This window comes from Typha latifolia, chromosome 2 (assembly GCF_019914945.1).
Source record: "Typha latifolia isolate L0001 chromosome 2, TyphaL0001v2, whole genome shotgun sequence".
Taxonomy (NCBI): domain Eukaryota; kingdom Viridiplantae; phylum Streptophyta; class Magnoliopsida; order Poales; family Typhaceae; genus Typha; species Typha latifolia.
Genome location: NC_133087.1, coordinates 15,123,849 through 15,150,372, shown reverse-complemented (window position 1 = coordinate 15,150,372; position 26,524 = coordinate 15,123,849). Strand labels below are relative to the sequence as shown.

Here is a 26,524-nt window from a genome sequence, read left to right as displayed (position 1 = left end):
TTGTAATGTAGTCAAAATAATATTTGGGTTTAGATGTAAATTGTAATTTCTATTTTTTTCCCCGTCTTCGCGGTGGATAGCTTCAGAGTGGAGAAATGGAGCTATAAATGAGGGGAAGGAAGAGGTGTAGCTCAGGGGAGAATTATAACGGTCGTTTCTTGCTCACCAGCGAGTGTCTTCGTAACAATGGCGACAACGAAACCCCCGAGGATCTCCAAGATTCTTCAAGAATTCGGTGATCTCCCTTTCCTTATTCCCCTTTCCCGTTACGATCCGTTGGTATTGGAGGTTTTAGTGTCTGAGAGACTCGTCTGATCGATCGCAGGTTGGGATCTGATGCTGGGATCGATCGCTGCGTTCTACGTCGTCATGGTTCCCTACACCAAGGTCGAAGAAAGCTTCAATGTCCAGGCATGGTTCCTTGCTCTTTCTTTCTTCTTTCCACAACCTTCATTCTTTTCGAAATTGATGTATTCACCGAAAATGCGATTAGATGTTTCCGAGTCGCTGATTTCTTGGAAGTTCATCTATGGAGTTCCGATTCGAGAATCTCATGTCTCATTGTGTTTTTCTTTTTCTTTTTTTAAAATCTAGAAGTTGGTTAGTAGAAATTGAGTTGAAAATTGGATCAGTTCTTTCAAAACCGTATATATGGAGTTGAAATTGACGGAATCATCGAAGAACAATACTAGAAGTTGGGATTTGCAGTATCGCTGCCGGGGCCATCTTTCTTGAAGTGAATAGGTCTTTGTAGAATTTGTATTGGCATGATTTCTTGAGATTTTTGGTCTAGAAATCAGATTCAGGAATCCCAAATCCCAGAAACTATGGTCTTTTATATATTGGATTATTTAGAGGTGATGCTTTGTGTGTCAACATAATGCAACGAAATGCATGATATTGGTTTTGTTTGTTTCTAAACCTCAGTACCGTATTCTTGCCTCCAGACAGATATTGGGTTCTGAGGCAAATCGTCAGCTTGTTTGTTAGCTGTTTTACTCTCTCTTTCTGCAGCTCTTCTTTGTTTATAATGTTTTGTTTTATTATTAGCCTTACGGTTTGGTCAGGTACACTAGCTTATAATTATTATTATTTTCTCTGTCAGCTTAACTTCTTTTATAGGATAGATTACACTGTTAGATTTATTCTACATGCTTTATATAAACTTCTAGTGCTTCAGATAACCGATGTTCTTTTCTTCCTTCTGTAGGCAATGCATGATATCCTTTATCATCATCATCATATTGAGAAGGCAAGCATATGTTCTATTTTTTTTTTCCAATTCTTTTAGTTTCTCACTTGCTGTACTGTATCTATTGTTTTGAGATCCTTTATGAGATGCTGATTTATTATACATATCACTGGTACAGTATGACCATTTGGATTTTCCTGGTGTCGTTCCCCGAACTTTTATTGGTAAATGCTACCTGCTTTCAAAATGCTCCTTGTATATAAAATGTAGTTCTCCTGAAATGTTGTTGCATCTGCCAGCATTTTATGCTTTTCTATATATATTGCTTTTCCTAATACTTGTACTAGGCAAATTGATATGCTCTTCGAGATGATCACCGCATGTAATGCTTTGATGCAATGGTAGTGCAATGTCTGCAACATAGATGTAACTTACCCATCAATTAGATGATGACATTCTATTCATTATTGAAGCTCTATTACCAAAAACGGGATGGACACTTGTTATCTTGTGTAGGGTATTTGACATTGGGTATAATATAGGAAATATGCCCTTAAGTAATTCTAAATCACAGAAAGATCCTTGTATTCTATCATGAAAATTTAAGTTATAGGAAAAGTCAATAGTCACAATACAGTATCAGAAAAATTATTATTCTACATATCACCAACATGAGTGTTAGTTAGGGGTGTCAAAATAAATGAGCGGCTCGAGCTCGGCTCGATTTGACTTGAGCCGAGCTGAGCCTGAGCTGGAGCCGACTCGCTCAGGCTATCGGCTTGTTTAAATATAATATTTATTAATTATATATATAATATATAAATATATTTATAACCATTAGATCTTTGATTTAATAGCTATTATTATCCTATCCCTATCTAATCCTGACTCTAAATTTAATAAAATACTAGTAACAAACCGCACTCTTCATTCTCATTTCGTCTTCAACTGGCTCATCTAGCCTCTTCCGGCAGCCTCCTCTATCGGCTCAATCTCGACCACGGTGTCGGCCTCCTCCGTTGTCATTGGCCTCCTACGTCGCCTCCTCATCTTCCTTCTCCACCGCCTCCTCATTCTCCATCAACAAGCAGCCACTCTGCCATCTCCTCCTCCTTCACCTACTCATCCAACCTCATTGTCCTTCATTGACAAGCTGCCGCTGTCTTCTTCTCTCCATTAGCCCCTTCCTCCTCCTCCTCCTCCTCCTCCTTCGGCAAGCCGCCGCCCCGCCGTCTCCTATGCCTCCTCCTTCTCGACTCGAGTTGAGCTGAACCTAAATATCTTTAGAATGTTTAAAATTAATTTTGAGCCAAATCTGAGCTAGAGCCGACTCGCTCACGTTCGGCTCGTTTACACCCCTAGTGTTAGTCATTCAGTCTCAACAGCTGTTGTTACCTACATCCTAGTAATTAAGATCAATGTAGCATGCATTGGCTCCGTATAGGAGAAACAATGCTCGTTGACGAACTGTCCATCACATGTATCTACCTTCCACCCAATTCAAAACACTGATTGAATTAGACTCCGAAAAGAAGTGAAAGGACTTGTATAAAGAAGACAATAAGTTCCTTTAACTTCTTATTGATGAAAGAAGAGTGGATAAGATCTTTCCGTCGGACCTCTAGATCTTATCCTTTGCCCAACAGCTTATAATCCTGACTTCTAAAAGGAAAATCAAGTCGGTCTGTTTAAATAATGAAGAAAATAACTGTAGACTTAACTGACAATTAAAATAATAATTAATTGTTTAGATGTGGGTAATGATCATTGAGATCGTAGACTTAGCTGTAGACTTATTGTCTTTACTGTTCTACAATAGCCCTTCACTATGATTTTGGTGCAGTCGATCTTGAGTTCATTTCCCTGTCCTGCCTTAAGAATCCCAAATTTAAATTGCAAGGGAACTAACAGAGTTCTGTAAGCAAGTAAGATGTGATAGATATGATGATACTGTAATGTGAGGTTATGTCTGCAACAGTGTAAAGGATACCAATTATTGTACTAGAACTAATTCCTTTTTTTTCTGTTTACCACATAAAACTCAACTTGAATATATGCCATGAACGAGAATTTATATATCTTTTGATTTAATTCATGGTGAACAATTTATTTTGAAATATTCTCGACTCTGCAAATTAATTAATTATCATTGTTTTTATGCATGGTATGGCCGGTAAAGGTGAAGGCATCATAATCACTTGGTAATTATAATAAAGCAATTAATTATCTCACATATTTTGCTAGTGCGGCAATAAGTATGTCATCTGACATCCAGCCATATGCTTATATCATGTCTTCAATCTTCATATCAAAAGGACTAGGGATTTGCTGCAATTAGACAGCCAGTATAGCACAAATGTGGCATATCTCTTCCTTCTTAATTATTAATTTTAACTCCAAGGTAAAATCTTGTAGTGATTAGCATCGGTGTCATTGTTTATGGTGTATCTGCTTTGCAGGAGCATTTCTTGTATCACTTCTGGCATCACCACTGGTCTTACTGATGCATTATTTTCATATGCCAAAGATTTATGGTCTCCTCATAGGTAACTATTTTTTTAACCTGAGGATATGTTGTCTTCAAAATATCCAAGAACATTACTCTACTGTGCTTGAAACTTGATATTGTTCATTTGTTATCTTTTATATGTGTTGGACTGAAAGCCACTGAAAACTGGCATAGCGGCCTTACTAGTAAAAGTTATCATTGCGATGTATGATTTTTTTTACATAATTGCCACTGAAAATAATCAAAATATCGTAGTTTGCCACTAAAATCTTTTGACTCTTTCGGAATTGCCCTTGTAATTAGTTTCTAACAGAATATACTTAACAGATTATTGCTGAAGTTAACAAACACATGCAAATAACTAAAATACCTTTCTCTTTTGAAATTTAGAGTGTAGAATCTTTACCAACATAAAAGAAGATATTTTTTGTTGTATTGTGATATTGGATAGCTTTGAACCATTTTAAACAATTTATGCAAGGGCAGATAATCTTTTCTTTGAATCTAAGTTCGGTGTTAATCGTGATTGGTAGATTTAACTAATGGAAGGGTATTTTTGAAAGAGCACAACAATTTTTGTGGCAATTATGATATTTTAAAAAATGTAGTGGTAATTATTATACTTTGAAAGTTTTCAGGGGCAATTATATAAACATCCCTAAAATTTATTTTGTGGAAGGAGATATATGGTGATCTTGTCATTTAAAAAAACTTCATCGTTCACTCTTCTATGGGATTTTCTTTTGGCAGTTCGGTTATCTAGGACCACAAACTTTTGTTGGCTTCAAATGTTTGATTTGCTTTGATAAACCTTCCTTTCAAGTATCCAAAGTCATGAAGCTTTGTTGTGGAAAGTCTGCTTCCATTTTTAGATAACGTTAATTTGGATACACACTAAGCTTGTATCCCAGGTTTTAAACATCTGTCACTTTAATATTTAGCCTATACTTGAAGTTATAAATTACAGCAGTTGATACAGTAATTATCATAATGTATGGAGTAGTATTGGCTGGTGCGTAGATTGTGGTAGCTGTTTTCCCTTTGGCATAAAAGAAATGTCTTTTACCACTGATAATTAGCAAGCTAGCATGACATTCTGTCAGTGTCAACAAACTGGTGAATGAATGACGTTCCTATCCTTTTTTTTTAATATCATAACATAGCTATGAATTATCCTAGTTTCATATGCTTTAGATATTTTTACCAGTAAGTTAGTTTATATTAAAATGGGGCGGTATAGCTATTCTTGCATTTCTGGGGCTCGTCTTTTATCCAATATAGTTTTTCGTTTTCCTGAGCTGACTGTATGGACATATATGGACAACAAACTTTACATTGAAGCTTAGAAGAAAGTTCTAGCACTTTCATACCCATGAAGGACACCTCAGATCCAGAACTCATTCCTAGATGGTGAGGATAAAGCACTCTCATGTTCTCTCTTCGGATGAGTTATTGTGAATCCCATGCACACTCGAGGGTTACAAAAGTGTCAGCTTTTTTTACAATGTTTAACAAATTTGTAATCTTACTCTGTTTGCTATCTTCAAGTTAAAATTCTGACCACTGGCTTGTACTTCTATTTTTAGCTTTCATCCAATGCACCATGCAAATTATTGCTCATGACTAGCCTATTGTAGACTAGGATTAAACTCAGTTGATTAGTAGGAAGATCTACCTTATTTATGGCAGTTTAATCTTTCCCAACAATGGCATATTTGGAAGTTTGTTCAAGACACTAAAAAATCTGAAGGAAGGAGAAGATAATAAATTTTAAAGCTGATTTTATCTCTAAGGGCTTTATCCTCTTGAAGTTTAAACAAGCAATATATTTTTGTACCTGGGTTTATTTATGTTGTGTGTACTGTGTAGTACTTACTACTCATACTTATTTATTGCAATTTGCTCTATTGAACAGTTAATTATGCATCTTCTTATGGTTTTATTTCCTTCAATCTGAAATAATGCACCAATATAGGCTTCAATTACACATCTTCTCATGATTTGATTTCCTTCAGTCAGAAATAATGCATAAGCATATTCTTTAGTGTTCAACTCAAATATAGTTTTAGTGCTTCTAGTAAAATGTTGTTATGCTTTCAGTTATCTTTTTAGTATGTCTATTGTTTTTCAATTTTTTATATTGTGTGACCAATTCTTTGTTTACTTTGCCCTTTTCTAGTTCGCTTGGCATTGGGTAGCATTGTATTAATGACTTTAAGACTTTTTCGACTTCAGGTATCTTTTAGTCCTTAAACTTTTCGTCTTCTACTAATGTTGATATTATATACTTATTTTCTTTCCTTTGAGAATGTGGACATTACACCTCATTGAAGGTTGCATTGTCACAACCTAAAACAGGAATCATGATCGGTCATGCATCTCAATATGCTTGAGATACACGAAGCCTTATTAATACTTTCTACGTGTACGATGGCAAAATAAATAAATAAAATAAAAATTTGCTTTATTAAATTTAAAACTAATTGCAATAAATAGAAAACAATGTTATTGTTTTTGAGTCTAACGAAATAAATAAATCTTCTAATCTAAAGCATAAAATACAAAAGAGCGAAAAAGTAAATAGGTGAATCCTAAGTAGAGGTGGAGTCCGGGTACATCTCGCTCAGTCGCCCCGCTGACTATTACCTGAGATAGATAAATAAAAACAAAAAAAAGAATCCATGAGCCACCAACTATAGCTAAGTGAGTGGAATCCACTTGAAAACCAAATAAATTTTAAATCATATTAATGTTGAATAAAATTAAACTAAAAACAACAATATCCATAACGATATGTAATAGGCATGCTATTTAAATAATAACGATAACAATAGAGAGAGTCACAACTTGTAACCTTGCACGGTTTCAATATATTAACATATTTTCAATATTTATACCATGTGGATCACATCAACTAGAAGTCACCTCGAGATGACGCTCGGGACTTTTCTTCATAACTGATCCGGTTAGGGTTATCAGATGGTATCACTATGTGATCAACACACTTTGTCTTTTCCACTAACCGTTGAGAGAAGTTAGAGTCACATAGAAAATTTCTCATTCATCCTAAGACTGTTTCCTAACCCCACCAAAGTCACCTATGAAAGTCACCGCAGTTATCTGATTTAGGACTTTTCCCTGGACTTTCAGATAGACTTGAGTCACTACGGAAAATCACAAGCGATTTATACTGGGACTGTTATCTAAGTCGTACCAATACTAGTCTCATTTTTCTTTTCACTAAATTTAATATTTGCACAAAGTATGGTGATGCATTGAGTATAATGATTAAATGCACACAGAATATATAACAATTAAAATTTTGTACGTACGGATGAAATAAATAGATTTGCACACAAAAATTGTAACAATTAAATTTTTGCACGTAAGGGTGAAATAAATAATTTGCACATAGAAAATTTACATAGTCTAACAAAGTTACGAAATATAATAAAATAAATATGTGAGTGAACCCACTCACCTGAGTCTAGGCAAGACAACTGAATCTCAAATCCCTAGCTCACATGCTAAAAATCACCACATTTAATAATAAATAATAAAATCATTTTTAATAAAAAATATTATAATTTTTCTACAATTTAATTCAAAAATTATTATTTTGGGCCAAAATAAGCCCAAATCAGTTGGGTTGGGCTGCAGTTGGCCCGCAGCTCACCCAACTAACACTTAAAAATGGATTGGGCCTTGGGCCCAATCCAATTAGCTAATGGAACTGGGTCGGGTTCCTTGGACTCGGATCCAACCTGACCCGAATCCAAAAACTAAAAGGGAGAAGACCAGACTCGGGTTGCCCGAGTCTGTCTTCTCCAAGCCGAAAAGAGAGAGAGAGAGAGAAAAAGGGAGAAAAAGAGAGAAAAAGAGATAAGGTGCCAGCGGTCACTGCTGATGATGAACCACCGGCCGCACCCTAACCTCCCCGACACTCTCGCGACTCAGCAGACCATGAGAGGTGGAGGAGGAACCGTAGATGACGGTCGACAGTTCGACTCCATGGTCGACGGCCATGGAGACATCTCCTCAACACCTCGAGCCATGAAGACCTCAGAGGAGTGCACCAGCGACACGAGGTCGACGACGCGAGGCTTTGGCACATGAGCAATAGCGACCCGAAGCTGCCGGCCGGCGTGAGTCGCCGGTGAAGCCGAAATCCTAAATTAGGTATTTTCGATTTACCCTATTAAACTTTAATTAAAATTTATAGGTGGGAGAGGGCTTACCAACGAGTCGTATGGTGGTCTTTGATTGCTTCGACGGCGCTCCGGCAATCTGATTCCACAACGACGGCTCTGATGGTAAAGAAAGAAGAAGAAGAAGATGAAAAGAGGAAAGAAGGGAGTTGCGGTGGGTGGATAAGAGAGGATTTAGGTTTTTATAGGTTATGTTTTAAATTCTAATCTGAATTTGATTTGGAGTAGCCAAAAATCTCGCAACCACCCTTCTCGTTGCGTGACGGAGAAGGAGAGGGTAGGGAGGTTGCACGTGCAGTGACCATGCACCCTCTTCTCTCTCAATTTAATTTTTTTTTTCTGATTCTGACAACTATTCCCAACAAAAAGAAATTTCATCTTCGAAATTATTAGCGTAATGAAAGGATAAAGTAATATCGTAATAGACGCTATGAAGATTGAGGAAATAGCTCCGGATGCTTTTCCCTCATTTCATCTTCACGTTCCCAAGTTGCTTCTTCTGGCTTGTGTTTTGCCATAAAATCTTCATGAAGGAGATTACCCTATTGCGAAGAGTTCTTTGCTGAGTCTCTAAAATTTCCATAAATTTTCTCGAACCTCCAAAGGTTCGAAGTCGATCACATGGTCGAACTAGGCACATACTTTCTCAACATAGATACATAGAAGATATTATGTACTTTAGATAACCTAGGTGGTAATGCTATTTGGTATGCCATCTCTCCAATGCGCTCTAACACCTCAAAAGGTCCAATAAAGTGAGGTCTCAACTTGCCTTTCTTACCAAACCTGATCAATCCTTTCCAAAGTGACACCTTTAGGAAAACCATGTGGCCCACTTGAAACTCAAGGTTTCTTCTTCGGTTATCAGTATAGCTTTTTTGACGGCTTTGAGCTGCAAGAAGCTTTTCTTTGATTTTGACGATTTTCTGTGTGGCATTTTGTACTATATCTGGTCCCAATAACTGTCTTTTACCAACCTCAAACCAACAAAGTGGAGATCTACATTTTCTACCATACAACGCCTCGTAAGGTGTTAGCCCTAAACTCGAATGATAGCTATTATTGTATGAGAACTCCATGAGTGGAGGATGATCATCCCAATTTCCTTTCCATTCTAAAGAACATGCTCGCAATATATCCTCAAGGGTTTGAATAGTCCTCTCGGATTGTCCATCAGTTTGCCCATAGCTGAATGAAGACTCCGCCAGAATTTAGAAACAAAATGAGGATCTCGATCAGATACGATAGACAAAGGTGCACCATGGAGTCGAATAATCTCCTTAATATAAAGTTGTGCAAGACGATCTAAGGAGTAAGTCATACGAATGGCCAAAAAGTGAGCATACATAGTTAGTCTGTCCACGATCACCCAAATTGCATCATGATTTGATCTAGTGCGGGGAAGTCCTGAGACAAAGTCCATAGTCACATCTTCCCACTTCCATTCCGATAAAGGCAAAGGCTGTAACATCCCTGCAGGTTTTTGGTGCTCAACTTTGATTTGCTGACAAGTGAGACATCTGGCCACAAAGTTAGCTATGTCCTTTTTCATGTCATTCCACTAGAAGTTTTTTCGCAAATCTCTATACATTTTTGTGCTACCTGGGTGGATACTGAATCCTGAATTGTGAGCCTTTGACATAATTTCATTCTTTAACTCTTAATTAGCTAGGACGCAGACTCGATTCTGGTACTTGACTAGTCCTTCATCTGATCTCGAATAGCCAGGAGCTTCTCCTTTTTCTAATCCTTCCAAGATCTTCTTGAGATTGGCATCCTCTAATTGAGCAGACCGGATGCGATCTAAAAGTGTAGGTTTGACCACTAGTCGGCTGTAAATAGCTACTCTCTTTAGATTTGATGTTATTTCAATCTTCAAAAGTTTGAATTCTTCAATAATACACTGTTGACAAGTAAGTGCTGATAAGTGCCCCTTTGACGATTTTCTGCTCAAAGCATCGACTACCACATTTGCCTTCCCAAGATGGTAATTAATACTAACATCATAATCCTTGATTAATTCTAGCCACCTGCGCTGCCTCAAATTAAGTTTTTTCTGAGTGAAAATATACTTGAGGCTCTTGTGTGATCAGTGAAAATTTCACAAGATTCTCTATAAAGGTAGTGACGCCAAATCTTTAGTGCAAAAACCACCGCAACCAACTCAAAGTCATGAGTAGGATAGTTCTTTTTATGAATCTTAAATTGTCTAGAAGCATAAGCTATCACATTTCCATGCTGCATCAAAACACAACCGAGACCCTGTCGAGATGCATCACTATAAATTACAAAGTTGTCGCCCTCTATCGGAAGTGAAAGGATAGGAGCTGAAATCAATCTCTGCTTGAGCTCTTGGAAGCTATTTTCATAATCATTTGACCACTCAAATCTCACCCTCTTTTTGGTGAGGTGAGTAAGTGGCAAGGCAATCCGTGAAAATCCTTCCACAAACCTTCTATAGTAGCCTGCCAATCCAAGGAAATTGCGTACTTCAGATACTGAAGTAAGCCTTGACCATTTGCTAACAACCTCGATCTTCTTTTGATCCACCTTGACTCCATCCTTACTGATTATATGTCCTAAGAAAGCCACCTCATCCAACCAAAACTCACACTTCTTAAACTTTGCATAAAGCTTTTCCTCACGAAGAGTTTGAAGTATTGTCCTCAGATGTTCCTCATGCTTTTCCCTGCTCTTGGAATAGATCAATATATCGTCAATGAATATCACAACAAACTGGTCCAAGAAGGTTTTGAAGACCCGGTTCATTAAATCCATAAAAGCTGCAGGTGCATTTGTAAGGCCAAAAGGCATCACTAAGAATTCATAATGGTGGTCTCCGTTGGCTCCGGCGGCGCTTCGGCAGGCCGATTCCACGACGTGACTCCAACGATAAGGAAAAAGAAAGCGAAAGAGGGGAGGAAGAAGAGAAAGAAGGGAGCTGAGATGGTTAAGCAGAAAGAGAGAGGGGATTAGGGTTTTAATTTATAGATTAAAACAAAAATCCAGATCTAATTTGATCCGGATTAGGCGTGATTTCTCCCTGCGCCTCGTTGCGTGCCGAAGAGAGAGAGGGGAGGGAGTTGCACGTGCAGAGCACATGCACCCTTCTCTCTTAACCCCCTTAATTTTTTTTTTTTGGTTCTTACACATAGACTGTATGCACAAAAAATTGCTATCAAGGTTTCGAAACTCAGTATCAGAATCGAGAGGCCGTTAGAAAAAAGGATACTTATCGGCCGTATTGGATGTATCGGTCGTTCGTGTCGGATTGGACTATTTTTAATTACGTAAAATTCTGAATATTATTTAAAATGCAGAAACATTTCTAAAAATCTATAAAAATTAACAGAAAAATGAGAAATAAAAATTAGTCACATGAACTTTAAAAACTAAAGAAAAAATCACTCAAAACTATAATGAATTTCGACTTGAATTAGACATATTTTATACTCATAAATTATTACTGCAGAACAATATGAAGAGAGAGACATCTCTTCACTATTGTCTTATAGCAGTAAGAAAATATGAGTTAAAAAGTGGGTGAGAAAGAATGAAAAAAAACTCATCCGAGTTCATTAAAGTGTGGACTAGCCAAAGGGACTCACCGAAACGGCCGCCAAATGAGCTTGGTAAAATGTGAGAGTGAGAGGAGAGTGTGTTAGAGATAGAGAGTAAAAACTAAAAATTTAAAAAGAAAGCAGTTGATGTCTTAATGACATCAATTATTAATGTCTCCTAGGTTAGATACATTTAGATTTGACTTGAATCTTTAAAAAAAAATTATCCAATATTGTTGTTTTTACTAGATACGGCAAAGTTTCGGCCGATTCGGCCAAAACTAGCCGATATTGAACAAAACTGGTCTGATCAGGATCGGTTATGGCTAATCCCGATCCGGATCAACTGATTTTGGAATTTACGATTGCTATACCTAGGATATGAATATGAGATACATATACAATACAATACTATACTATATACTTTGATATGACAAATCTTGAAAAATGAGGATAAGGCATACTTAGGATACAATGTATATATTTATGTTCAGACACACACATATATTAGTGAACTTTTGTACTTTAATTTTCTTAATTAAGGAATTATATATTCTTGTTGTGTATGATATTTTATGTAAGAAGACCTCTAATTGATTCATTAAAATAACTGCCATTTGTAACAAAGAATTAAAAAGAGAAACCTTCTAGATTTGATAAGAAATAAATGGTAATACTTTCCTTTGATTTTACTCATATTGTTAGGAATTTAGGAAGTATCTAAAAAGTATTTGAGAAGTATCTACAACATTAATTTTATTCATAAAATTTAGGATATTTTAGGAAAGTATCTGATATGTATTAAGAAGTATCCGATATGGTATTCAATACGGATACGGTGGGAGTGTGAAGGTATCCGTTTTGCCTAGCCTAGATAATTGATTCCATGCAATTTCTATTACAAGTTGAATAACTAGAATTCAAGTACTTATTAGATTATAATAAAATCTAATCTCAGTTTCTTTTCAATATATTATGAGTTTATAGGCTAATCATAAGCTAAATAAAAAAGTTAGCTATCATTGGTACATAATAGGTTGGATGACTGAGCTAACCCTTAAAAAGGGGACCACAATCGGTGGGTGTAAACTTTGTGCACATGGTGTCCACGTGGAATTTCCACCATAAATCACACCCAAGGTTTTAAAAGAATATAGGCGATAGGCGGGCAGAGAAGGGATCATATAGCACGTAGGTGTTAGACGGGTGCCCAGAATTCAAGACGGTTAAAAAATAAACAAATTAAGAAATAATAGTTAGAGAAGAAGTAAAAAAATTAATACATACAATCTAAACATTATACTTATTCATTTTTATTAAGAACTATATTTATCAACATATATAATAATTTTGAATTTTAGAATCAATCTACATACTAAAATATAATATGAGATGCTACTGTGGGTCACCTAGGCAAGACCTAAGCAGAAACTAGTTATATTTTATATAAGGCAGAAATTTTTTAAACAATGATCGCACCTTGCGCTCAAGGTGGGAATTGAACTCATGACAACATTCATGATAAGGTAGGACTCCAACCTCTTATGTTAGTGGTTGGGCCTACAAAATCTAATCTTTCACATGTAACAATATGCTATGTTCTATGGGAAATTCTTCTCTTTTCTATTTTAGCACACAAATCATGGTACTCGTTGGTCAGTATACTTGGTTATGTCTCGTTTGTCATTTTGTTTGTCTTCTCCCTGTCTATGCCCTTTCATCTGTGGCAGTAACTGCAGGATGAATTTATCTTCAATTTATTTTTATTTGTCAGGTATTTATCAAAGATTGAATTAAACTAATTTTCTTATTAACAGGTTAGAAGGAAATTTGGCTATCATGTTGAAGCATTCTTTGCCATACTAACGGCTTTGCAGTTTCATTTGTTGTTCTACTCAACACGTCCTCTTCCAAATATTTTAGCTTTTGCTTTAGGTAATCATGGTTTGGAAGTTATTATGCTCTTCAAAATAAACTGATGATGCTTCTTTTTTCTGTCATTCACTTGTTTGGTGATTTTTTTCTTTTTTCTGTAATATGTTATGAAAAGATTTAACAAGTTTCTTTTTACTTATAAGATTTCCCTTTTCATTTTGGAAACACTACAAGAACTTGTAGAAAATTATTTATGAATTAGTGAACTAACATCTGGAGTTAAGTTATAGATGCAGGCGTGCAGTATCTGAGTCATTCCATGGCATTGTCATAGAATCTTTATTATAGTAACAGTTGGATTTTGGTGTCAAGCTGATTGTTCTACTGCCAAAAGTTCAATGGCATGTGTGACTAATGGATAGATAAATTTCTTGGTTCTCCTCATGCTTCAATTTGTGTTAATCAAAATTTTACTATCTATATTATTATTTAGATCTCATTGAAATGAATGTATCATGTATCACATACTATAATTTATCATATCTTAGTCAGCAAGACTTGGCATTGGGCTACCTAAAGTGTTAACTGCTGCAGTATATAAAGTGTTAAACTGCTCAGTTTATGTCCTGCATGGAGACTAGAATAGTATTGGTGTAATTTATTATAACTTGAGGCGTGTAGATTATATTCAAGTTGTTATACATGAGAAAACCAGAAAAAAGGTCTGGCTGGTAGGCTGGTACATTATATGGTGAGATGACAGATTAACTGAAGGATCCTTCTCTTTCCCATAGATAGGAGAACTTCCTGCTTTGTGATGCAGCTCTTTATGTTTTAAGATTCTTATCTTCTACTGAATTAATATTTTGCATATATGGTGGCCAAGTTGATGGGATGACACCTTCAAGTAAGCAGTTCATGCATAAACATGCTATAGCCAAAACAAGCGAATTTTATTTTCTGTGTATTTTCTGTTAAAGTTAGATCTCACAAGAATGAGTGATATTTAAAATAGAAAATTGTAAATTACTATAGAACATTCATAATGCTGTAAAATTTTAGCTTCCAATTGAGAAGGGTGTTGCTTCATTTCTCTGGCATACTTTAGCTGTTTTGCTTAAAGGCTTTCACATTGTAATAGGTCTATGCACATGAGCAAAATGCATAAACATAACCATGGAGAACTAATTTTGGCATTGGTGAAATTACAAAAGTAGATGCTGTTTCTGCTAATCTCTATCTCAAGACCACTCTTGTTCTTCTGGATGATTAGTTCCATTGCCTGTATTGTGCAGACAGCCTACTACATGTGAAATTTGGACCATTGTTTCTTTGTTTTTCAGTGGTTTTTTACTGAGATTTTTGTTGAGGCCAATAAAGAAAGTTAATGGTGTAAATCTGTATTAACAAAGTATTCGGAGTGACTTATTTGATTTACGTGCCCTCAATGAATAGCTTTGTGAATTAGGATAGCATATTGCACTACTTATAATTTCATGTTGAATTTTGTTAATTCAAGGTGAAGATGATGTTAGTTATCCAGAGAGTTCTATTTATTAATAGATGTTGCTACTGATGTTTTACATGGTAAAAGAATTTTTTAGTGAAGCTAATTACCAGCAGAAAAAAGAGAGATTATGGGGTTATAGTATACTGACTTATTGCTTTTTATCATATAGTTAATTTGGCATATTCCTTCTGGTTCAAGGGAAATCCCCTGACAACTTTAAAATGTCTGGTACGTCTCTTCTTTATATTCGTTCTCTTTAAAATGTCTGTTAAACCTAATCAAATTTGCAATTGTGTCCTGTTTGTGTGTGTACAATCTAATAAACAAAAAGACATGTGGTGTCAAATATAATTTCCTATTGATGTTTTAATTCCTGTAGGTATCCAAAGCATACCTTTTCAAATTCTTCTTATTTTGTCATCACAGATTGCTGAGACATGCTTATGATTCTTGATTTTATGCAATTAGTGTCCGATCATATGATTTTCTTCATCAAGAAATTATAAATTGCCTACTTTTGCATAGCAGACTATTTCTACGGTTGTATTTAGATGTGATACAGTGCTTCTCTTTGGACCAATTGGGATCGAACTTTTGCTGGTATGTTTCCTCTGTATCTATGTTGTTTTTTTTTCTTCAATTAGTAGGATGATAACTATATTATTTCATATGCCCATGCACCTGTTTTTTATCGTATTTAAATATTTTGAATGAATTAATTAATTTTCAGCTTAAATAATATTTTAAAATTTTATTTCACATCAAGACTGAAATGAGCTATATTAGTCAATGTTCCTTTGGAATGAATAAGCCTGGGAAGCTTAGAGAGGAATTGATAATGGCTAAAATAAAACTTTGTTTAGAGGTTGGTCATGCAATCTAGGGAGGGAGATTCCCCATGATACAAACTTGTAGCTATGATAGCCCTTAGTTGCTCCTTTTACCTTTCACTTTTCTTCTTTAAACTCTATCATACAACCATATGTAGGTGACTCTCTTTCTTTTTTTCTTGCAGAGCTAATTTGCATTTTCTTTTGTCTTTCACTATTCAATTTGTTAGCTGTCAGCATCTCCTCCACAATAGTAAATATGACTATAAGTAGTTAAATTTTTTTTTAATCCTTGCAATGATTGTCATGCCAGTGGCACAAGTCTTGTCAACTTTGGCTCAGCACAATACGGATCGCTAGCACGTGTTGTGATTAGACGGAGTGTCAATGGCACACTGAATAGTCTTGACATGCCAAAAAACAATCTCTAAAGTTTAAACCTCTCTAAAGCCTTGAAATAGATTATAAAAACTAAATTAAAGTTTTTCAACATCATATATTAGTGTAGCGTATGCAATTAGATTCAAATCTCATTTTCCCTAATTTTTCTCATATCCACTTTGTTGGGGCAAATTACTTGGGGAAAACCAAAATTTCCCTCTGATTTCCAAAATTTGAAGCATAATTTATGTAGACCAAGCACTTAAATGCAAAGGGGTATCAAAAAGTGATGAAAAAGACTCCATATTAGATTTCTTTAAAATAAGATATGATCAATTCTAGTGACACACATTGATAAGTGGTGATGAAGAAGTATCAAGATATTCCTTCCGTATTGGCTCCAATAATTCACTATCTATCGACCCATGATTCCTTGTCCATTTCCTGCTTAATGATCATGGCTCTTCTTTACTTGAAAATTTCAGATTGCTGTAACATCTCATTCTCTTCCATTTGGCTGCTGATCTGTTTTCTGTTACTCTTTCATTTTGCTGCATCATATTCTTGTATAGGACTTCTTAGATTTTAGAACTCTGGTGTTCATATTTCTGAATTTAATATTATGCACAACAGAGCAAATCTATTTCACTATGGAAAGCAATTATATGCTGCATAAGCACAGCACTTCCATGTATAGGTATGATGTTTCCTAGAGTGAACAATTCATTTTGGAGAGTTAATGTGGTACTGATTTAGTTTATTTTATTTCATCACACATTCATTTTTCAGGCTTTACTGTGCTGGTTGATTCAATAATGTGGCAGAGAATTTTGTGGCCAGAATTGGAAGTTTTCTTGTTTAACTCGATTCAGAACCGGAGTTCGGAATGGGGTGTATCCTTGAGATATTTATAGCTGATTTTCTTGCAAATGGAATTAATCCAGAAAATTTCTCTATCGTCTGCAAAATTGTATGCGAGTTACCGATTCCTGCATAATTGTGTTCTTTTTTGAATTACATGTGTAAGATTCTTTGAGTTCGGAATGGGATGTATCCTTGAGATATTTATAGCTGGTTTTCTTGCAAATGGAATTGATCCAGAAATTTTTCTCTATTGTCTGCAAAATTGTATGCGAGTTACTGATTCCTGCATAATTGTGTTCTTTTTTGAGTTACGTGTGTAAGATTCTTTGAGTTCTGCAGAATTCTTTTAATGTACATATTTAAAGAGTGCCTTGGTTTGTTCTATTCACATTAGAAACTTTTGACTCTTTAGTTCTTAAAAGGGGATGTCCCTCATGCTTTAAAATCCAGAATTACTATAACCAAGATCAAACAATAGAAGATTTTGCTTTGAGCATTTATTTCTATGTGTTCTGTTTTTTCTTATCTTGATTAGTAGTATTGAGTATTGACATTTGGAAATTTATCAGAACAAAGTAGTGGATATTGCCAGTTTATACTTTTCAAGTTGGTTGTCCACCATTTTAATTTCATTTATTTTAGTTTTGAAAGTTTTAAAGCCGTGAATTTGATCTACAAGCTCTTTAGTGGAAGATTCTACTTGTTTGGATTGATACATCTTGCTATTAGTATGGTGCAATTACTATCACAGTTCTCTCATTTGTACTATAACATAGAAACAGTAGGACTGTGGGAGCTCTCATGGTTCAGCCTTCATGTGCTTCATTTTCTTTGTTTAGCTTTATTACATATTAGGAGATGATAGCAATGCTTTGGACTACCATGGCTGATAGAGAAGCATGTACATTTCTGTTGTTACCGGGTAACTGGCAAGCTAGTGCTCAATGCATGAATTAAGCCTACAATGCCATAGCACTGTTAAGGCCACATTAACCTTGTTCGCTATCAGGAAGTAGATATTATGATTAATACTTGTATTGAACTTTAATTTATTTTGTTTCAGGTTCTCTTTGACTTTTAGGGTTCTGTTTAGAACATAGTTTTCTTTCTATGCGTTGCTTATGCATTTCATGGCACATGCTCTCCCCTTTTCTTTTTCTTTTATATCCATGTGTATGAAACTCTTTTTGAGCTGTTCTCTTTTATAAGATGCAAACATAGACACAACCGCTCCATTGGTATTTCACATCAGCTCTTCCACGCGCCATGCTTGTAGCATATCCTCTTTCCGTGGTAAGTTGGACTGGATAAGAAGTTGATGAAAATTGTGGTTAGTTAAACTGTTATTTGACTTATTTCTTCATGTACAAAGTTTTTCATTCATTGGTAAAAGAATGCAATTGTTCAATGATTTACAAAATCAATATCATATATTCATATGCCTATTTGATTATCTAGAATTTCTGTTGTTTGGTGCTTGTATTCCTCTGGTAACTTACATCAATTGGCTGAACCGCTCAATTGGTGGAGGAAAGGTGCAACAGCATTGGTGCTTCCTTTGGCAATATTCTCTATGCCTGTCATTTGTCAAGCATGATATCTACACATTTCACTCTCTCCATTTATTGCATAGTCTGAATGTCACACCTGTCAAGGCAACCATGGAAATTTGTTGAAATTATCTAGTCTTGTCTCATGAACTGCTGAGAACTTGTGTTACTTTCATGTAGTGCCTAGTTCACATAAAGGAATATTTTCTGATCAATGATACCACAGTCATCTTCAAACAGTGAAACATTTCCTGATCTTTCCTACATGTTGGGTTCACCTTCAAACAAGAATTTTTCCCTATCTCTCATACATGGTCCAGGATCACCTTCACTAAGAGAATTGTTTCCTGGTCTTTCTTATGCTTTGATCATATAATTTCTCTTTTATCTCATAAATCTTTATATTGAGGGATCAAGCTGACTGATTTCCATTTGTTACATGCCAGTTAGGTACATTACTTAAACCAATATAGGTCTATTTTGGCATGGGTTTATGTCGACTGTGCCAATAGGTAAGTGACAGCAGCAGGGCATGCTGTGACAAATAACCTTGGTTAAGACTTAGGACATGCCAAATGATTCTGCCTGGTTACTCTAATATGATAAAGTTGCTTCAGAATGGTAGAAACGAATATGAACATGCATATAAATGTATTTCTTCACAAACATATACAATATTCTGACATACAGAATCTGCAAGCGGCAAGCCCTCTCACATATATTATTGAAAATAAAGTACCGGGAATTTTTTTTTCTTTTGTGGGTATGTTGTTACCTTGTAAATCCTACACTGCATCAGTAGCTGATATAGGGGTGGTTTATAGTAGGATATAAGATGCTACATAATTCTATTTTTCTTAGTTCTCATTATTTTATCTTGAGAAATAATTATATGCTACCAAGTAATTACCAACCTACAATTTTTTTTTTCTGTGTAACAGATTGGTGTGCTTCTTGATAGAAGGATAATGCGATACATGGTTCCAATCTTGTCATTCATTTTACTTTATTCAAAACTTCCACACAAGGTTCCTAATTCATGCTCAACTTTTCAGTTAGTTTTTTAACATTCTTTCTATATCAATATATGATACATGTGATTATGTTTCTTAATCTCAGGAGCTTCGTTTCATAATTGGTTCTCTTCCAATGCTTAATGTATCTGCATCACTAGCTGTTAGCAGAATGTATGCACCATCAATCTACTCCTCTTACGCTATTTCTCTAATTCTCTTTGTAAGTTATTGTTAAGATAACAGTAGGCTGGTTTTACATGCTATTGTTTTTATCTTATATCCTTTCCCATTTTTAATTCTAACTGGCCCCATTGTATTTGGGTATTCGAGCGCTGAATTATTACTTGGCCTGTGTCAGAGCTGTGCCTAGTCGGTATAGTACTCAGCGGACATCATCTTGCAGCATATCACAGTTTGATTTTAGCTGGGTTAAGTGTTTAGTTTCACTGATTATAATTGCCACATCATGGACAATTTGGTTTCACTGGGATATGAAGATTTTACTTCTGTTTCTTATTATTGCCATTGTTTCATAAAAAGCTTGTATTTACTTGTACTTAATATGGCTAAAGCATCAAGCATTTATGTGGAAACTATATTCTATTTAAGTTCCAATCAACAGGAAATGTATTTTGTTTCTTGAGTTGCAATCAACTGATTTACAATACATACATAATGATGACTGTTTCTTTTCATAGACCAAGTAATAGTAGGGTTTGATGATCATAAATGATTTTATGATTCATTATCAACAGATGACCTAGAAAAGTACTTTTCATATTTATGTACTGATCCTTCAAATTTATAGCTTCTCAGATAAATCATGATTGCTCCATGCCTTCTTTGCCTTGTAGAGCAGATGACAAATTGATCATATATTCATATGCTGTGGTACCTAGGTGTAATGTAACTGAAGAATGTCATAATAACCTTAATCTTTCAAATTTCTACCATATGACAAATGTCTTGTTTCATAATATTTACAGATATAACAACAGGAAGAAGAATGTATGGAAGTGGCTTTATGTTCTTTTGCTTGGATCTTTTGTATTCAGGTTAGATTATTGATTAGTGAGGATAAAAGTAATCTTCCTTTCTATTTTATGCTTATATACCAATTCTTTTAGTCTGGGATGCTCTCTCGTGACATTCATGGCATCCTACAACAATTATCCAGGTGGTTATGCTCTGAAAGCTTTACATCAAGCAGGTAAACTATTTTCATTCTTTCTTGTACACGTCATTGTTTCTTGTGATTGACATCTCACGGTGTTCTAATTCTCTATTTGTTTCCATCTATAATCAAGCAAGAAGTTAATGTATTTTCTTCATGATGTCGAGTTGTGGCAAATGTCTCGGTTTTTTTCATGGTTTGCGTTCTTCTCTTTGTGTCTTTCACTGCAGAGCAACTGTAGTATCGATCATAAGAGATATCACTAGCTCATGATAATCCACAATTGATATTATTTGAAAGATGATGGTGCAAAGATTGACTTCAGATGTTCTATGTTTGTTGTCAACAATCTTATGCTTATTGTGTTTATGATAACAGATGTCTCAACAGGAGAAAAGCTTGTTCATATTGATACCTTCGCAGCAATGAATGGAGTTTCTCGTTTTTCTGAAAGTGAATATCCTTGGAGGTACACTTTTATAGCCATTAATTGTCTTCGATTTGATGTAATATATTTCAAATTTGATTCATCTTGCAAGGGGGTTTTCTTATTGTGGAATCAACTTCATGCTTGCACTAGTTCTACTTGATTAGTGTATTTTGTTATCCCTATTTATTGTGATGAAAACTTAGGAATTTCATGGAAGTGTGAGTTAGATTTACTTAGTCATAAATAAAACATGTAATAATTAGTTCATGTTTCAATTCCATCTTGTCGAAGTTTAAACTTTACAATAAGGGTGGCAAAATCCAAACATAAGGTTTGGTTATGCTACAAATTGCTTTTCTCAAATTTGAACTTTATAATAAGGGGAGCAAGATCCATACACAATGTTTAGATATGCTACTACCTTTTATGATTGGTTAGCTCCCGAGGCAATACAATTTGGTTTATTGCCATGTTTTATGGTCCTTGTCTTGATTGGCAAGTACCATAATCAACTAGGTCTTGTTTGCGATCATAGTACTCCTTCGCCATAGGAATGCCTAACTAGGCTGTTATGATCCGATCACGTGAGTTAGGTTAGTTGAGTCGATTAAATTGAATCGAGTCAACTTAAGTTAGTTAGATTTATTTTATTTTTTTAAATTCAAATAAATCGGATAATCTACATATGGATCCAATCCGCTAGGGTTTTTTCTCTTACAAATAGGAGTAGACATATGTTGATTAGAATCATTGAATGAATTGAGTTTAGTTAAATTATTTTTTTCGTCTTTATCTTTTACCGTAGATGTTATATTATTTTTATCTTTCGAGGAGTAGATCGTAACCATAAAATCCTTCTAAGCTTTCAAATCCTAGCCACCATCTCTCTCCAATAGCCACCTTACTGTACGGCCATCCACCATCACCCTTGGCCGTCCACCACCATTCAACGACCATCGCAACATTGGAATTGGATATTTATCGTTCTACTCTGTTTGTAACTCGTGAGGCTACCACCATATAAATTTCATAATTTTCTTACGTCCAGATCTGGTTTGTAACGTTGGTATTAGAGTCGGTGTTCCTTGGCCGATGGTTAGCATGAAATTGAAGAAGATGAATGAAGGAGCAATCTTGGAGGACCATGAACTCATCTCTGTTCCTATGGGTGTTTTCCTGGTGCCACCGCCACCACTAGCAATCGTCAGTGACGAGCCACCGGCATGGACAACGGTGATATGTAAAGAATTCTCGCTCGAATTGAAGGAGAACTTGAAGGAGATCCAAACCACCCTCAAGGACTCGATTCAGGCCTTAATAGAAGTCCTACTAACCGCCCTCTACCGCCCTACGCCACCACTATTGCGGGCTACTGCGGAACAGCTGCCACCTCCACCTTCGAGCACTAACAATGGTGAAACCATGGAGACCATCTAAACTGCGGCAACCACCCTTACTCCGGTCGCGGTGGAGCACCCTCCATCCTTGCAAATTGAGCCCTTCATCGTAGCAATGTCGGAGAAGACCCTAGCGACGGTCATGATGCCATCTTCCCTACCCGCAGTGGAAGCTAGGGCCGAAAACCCTAGCTTTTCACCGGTGGCGATCTAAGCCCCATCGGCATAAACCATTATGACTGATCACTTCCTTGGAGCTTTCTCACCTGAGCCATGGCCTAAACCGCATGCGCTAAGACCTCAGCTCAAACCATCTATGGCTAGGATTCGATCTTAGCCAACCGCGGCTATAACAGATTATGGCTCGAATAAGTGGGCCCTAAAGTAGAACCCATCATGGGCCCTTCCTCCACGTGGCAGACAAGATCCGCATGGAGATTGAGAACATGCATTTCGAGAGCGACAGAAGGTATGGAAACTACCATAGACACTTTGAGGTCAAGATAGTTGAAAGCGTGGTGGATTGTTATGATCCGATCACGTGAGTTAGGTTAGTCGAGTTGGTTGAGTCGAATAGAGTCAACTTAAGTTAGTTTGATTTATTTTATTGTTTTAAACTTCAAATAAATCAGATAATTCGTATGTGGATTCAATCTGCTAGGGTTTTTACTTCTATAAATAGGAATAGACATGTGTTGATTAAAATCATTGAATGGATTTGAGTTTAGCTAAATTATTCATTTTATTTTTATTTTTTATCGGAGTCGTTAGATCGTCTTTATCTTTTTATATTTTTCTAGGAGTAGATCGTAAACATAGAACACTTCCAAGCTTTCAACCTATCTTGTGGGCATTATGGGGTCATTATTCAACCTATCTTCTTTTGTAAAAAACATACACCATAACTATTGTCTGCTGGACTAGTTTTGTGATACACCTTTTGCTATGTATGTACCTTTGGGTATTGAAAGCCTATGTCAAACTGATGTTCTTTCTGCCCTTCTTAGGAATTAGTACATGCAAATATTCAGACTTAGTTGATAAATACTGGTATATTAACACAGCACTATCAGTTGATCATCCCAGTGAATTGGAAATTCTTTGATTTCTTCATCTATTTTGGGATATTTTTTTGTTTTGTTTATAGATACTCCAAGGAGGAAGGCATTGCCGTCGAGGAATATCGCAGCAGAAATTTCACCTACCTATTGAAGTAAGTGTCGGATCTTATTCCATTCTCATGCTAGCACTATGGTGAACATAAAAAAGACTTGCATGTTATCAGTTGTTATATTCTGCTTTTCATGCACATAGAGATTGTCCTTTATATACTAATTATATGGCTTCATAACCTGCACTTTCAATACTTTCTCTTGTCACATTTCACTTCAATTCTTAAGCTGCTGATCCTCTTCTCATGCAGTAATCTGTCTATGGTGTGATTTTCATCCTTTGTTGCCTTTTGAATATTAAGGGAAGAACATCTTGACAAGATGCAGGCCTACACGGGTTTATTTTGGCTTTTGTTCTTTTCCTTTTTTGCTTTTTGTGTGGGTGGGGTGGTGGATTCGTATTGAAGAGAGACTTCATTGTGAGTGCATCCATTATTTGAAGAAGGTTGTTCTTTTCTTCTTTCCTTTCCTTGTTAGTGTCATATCTTGATCAGAAGAAAGTTGACTTTTTGGCCTTGGCTATTTTGCACAAGCAAGTTGTGTTGATGCTGGTTGCAAAATTAAGGCACTGCACGACTTTTTTGCTTATGCAGTTGCACATTCTTTGCATTTTTACATAATAGATTAATCCACATTTTTGGGGAATTTGTGAATTTTTACATAAAATGAGTGGAAAGCTAATACATATTTTGGGGAATTTGTGAATAACTTTTCTCATTCTCTTTGTTTATACAGTTCTCTGAAAAGTGGATGATGATCAATTATTCTATTATCATATATATTCTTTTGAGCACACTCTTTGCCGATTTTATGTGAATATATGCATGGCTACATTTTAGAATGCAGAAAGTTGGATAGATTTATGGCCAAGATGCTTCTCTTCTTTTTCTTTTTTCTTTTTTAATTTTGGTCTGGTTCTTTCCCCTCATTTCTTTGTTTGTTATTTTTCAGTGAACACAGTGAAGTTGCTGGCTATAAATGCTTACTTGCAGTAAACGGATTCTCTAGAGCCCGTATCGGATTTCATTTTCCACCGATATTACTGGTATGGTATTTTTTTTAAGTCTTGAAAGATAGGATCTGAGAAAGTTCATATCATGGGATTAGTATCGACACAAGTTAAAATAGAGTTGTGGGCATAATTTTGAGTCCCCTGTAGATCTTTTTGCTCTTAACTGTGTTAGTTAAAGATCTCCTTATTTTACTTACAGGTTTCCCTATCAACTAGAATGTTGCTTCCAGTTGACTTATTAAGTCAGCAGCTTGTGTTATTAGAACTTTGAGACCAGCTGATGATATTTTCTTTTATACAGCTTAAAGAGCCAAAAGTATTTGTACATGGGAATGTAGGAGACAAGGATATAGTGTTCTCAAACTGGCCAGGCTGCCAATGAGTTTTGCAGGACATATCGTCGTCTCCAGGAGAAGATGTGTTTTTTTATTCCAATGTAATTTATCACTCATCAGAAGAACGAGTTTTGGAAATTTTAGGATATACACGTCAACAAAATTAGAAATACCCAAGAAACACTAAAGTTTAGGGTTATGATTCTTTTCTTTTATTTTCGAAGAAGAAGATCCATGTTTGATGTTCTCAATGGATAGAAAAACCTTGCCCACCTGGTCGTAAAAGAACTCTTGTGAATTCTCCTGGAACCCTTTCGTTGATTGCACTCTAGCAGATCACATCTACGGTATGCCTTGGATACGATAATCATTGATATCTACGTGTTCATCTTGTCATACAAGTATAGATGTGTCTACGTCCTATGCAAGGTATATTGGATTATGCTTTACAGTGGATTACTCCACGTTCATTGTTTCAGTTCAATGTGATACCTAGAAAAGATCATCTCTACCTATTTCACCATTAGACGTAACAAGATGTGATCATCTCATACATTATAAATATTACACAAGTAGTTCAGGTTGCAATTACTTTAATTATAAAGGTGAAAACTGTGGCTTAAAGGCTTCTCCTTCTCATGGTCAACAGTAGAGCATTCATAAACTCTGAATGGAAGATGGAAAGGAGTATAGTATTATGGGTTTTGACTATGTTCCTTATAAACTTCCAAACCCCAAGACCTCGACTTGAATAAACTAATGCCTCACCCAACTAGGAATCAAGGGTAAACATGACTTAAACTCCACACTATACCTGGCTGGTACATTGCTTTTATAACATTCTCTATACTGATGTTGATAACTAGAATGTTTTTATAAAGATGATGTTATAATTGCATAAAATACTACCGATGCATTGGATGTCCTACGTGGTGGGTTTCTAACAATCTATTTTGTTTAAATAATAATCACCACTTCTTATCTGTTGCACTTTTTGCCCTTTGCTAATACCATCACCTTTTCATTTATTATATTCTTACTCCTGTAATATAATATGTTTTACTCATCAATAGCATTTATAAGGACACTGCACTGCACTGCTCTTATAAATGAAAAATTAGTGGCAATTTAACTGACTGGTTCAATAGCGAATCAAAAAATGTCCGAGTTATCTACTCCTAAGCCGTCATCTATAGTTGATGATATGTTAACACTTTAGAAATGGATTAAATACGCCTAAAAGTTTGACGCAATAAAGAGCCAAATCCCCTGTATGAATAAAGAAATCTATTGTCAGATTTTGAAGCCCACCAGAAGAATTTGAGATAAGATCGTCTTGTCTTATTACTAATGGATATAATAGTCCCATAAAATAGTGATGCCAAATCCCCATTAATTTTTTTTTTCCTTCTTACTGATAATAATAAGCATGTAGACTAATCATAGGTTAGACAAACCATTAGTTTTCTCGAATTTGAACAGCTTGATCATTTGTTTCAAGAAACTGAG

At 35.6% G+C, this 26,524-nt stretch overlaps 1 protein-coding gene across 3 annotated transcripts; it reads left to right on the top strand.

The window, feature by feature from the left end:
* Window positions 1–74: 74 nt before the first annotated feature.
* On the top strand, window positions 75–25,324 carry LOC140782198 (dol-P-Man:Man(7)GlcNAc(2)-PP-Dol alpha-1,6-mannosyltransferase). Of its 3 annotated transcripts, none has more exons than XM_073128648.1 (20): window positions 75–235; window positions 326–411; window positions 1,211–1,252; window positions 1,371–1,416; window positions 3,652–3,738; window positions 5,881–5,936; window positions 13,287–13,404; window positions 15,024–15,082; window positions 15,383–15,454; window positions 16,699–16,762; window positions 16,855–16,958; window positions 18,151–18,222; window positions 19,421–19,507; window positions 19,599–19,666; window positions 20,482–20,550; window positions 20,623–20,705; window positions 21,048–21,138; window positions 23,644–23,709; window positions 24,620–24,713; window positions 24,982–25,324. In XM_073128648.1, the coding sequence occupies exons 1-20, from the start codon at window positions 187–189 to the stop codon at window positions 25,060–25,062; spliced, it is 1,494 nt and encodes a 497-aa protein (XP_072984749.1). In that variant the 5' UTR covers window positions 75–186; the 3' UTR covers window positions 25,063–25,324. The 3 variants fall into 3 exon arrangements, with proteins under 3 accessions (XP_072984749.1, XP_072984750.1, XP_072984751.1); XM_073128649.1 differs by having other exon boundaries at window positions 24,880–25,020; XM_073128650.1 differs by lacking the exon at window positions 1,371–1,416 and having other exon boundaries at window positions 85–235.
* Window positions 25,325–26,524: the final 1,200 nt, after the last annotated feature.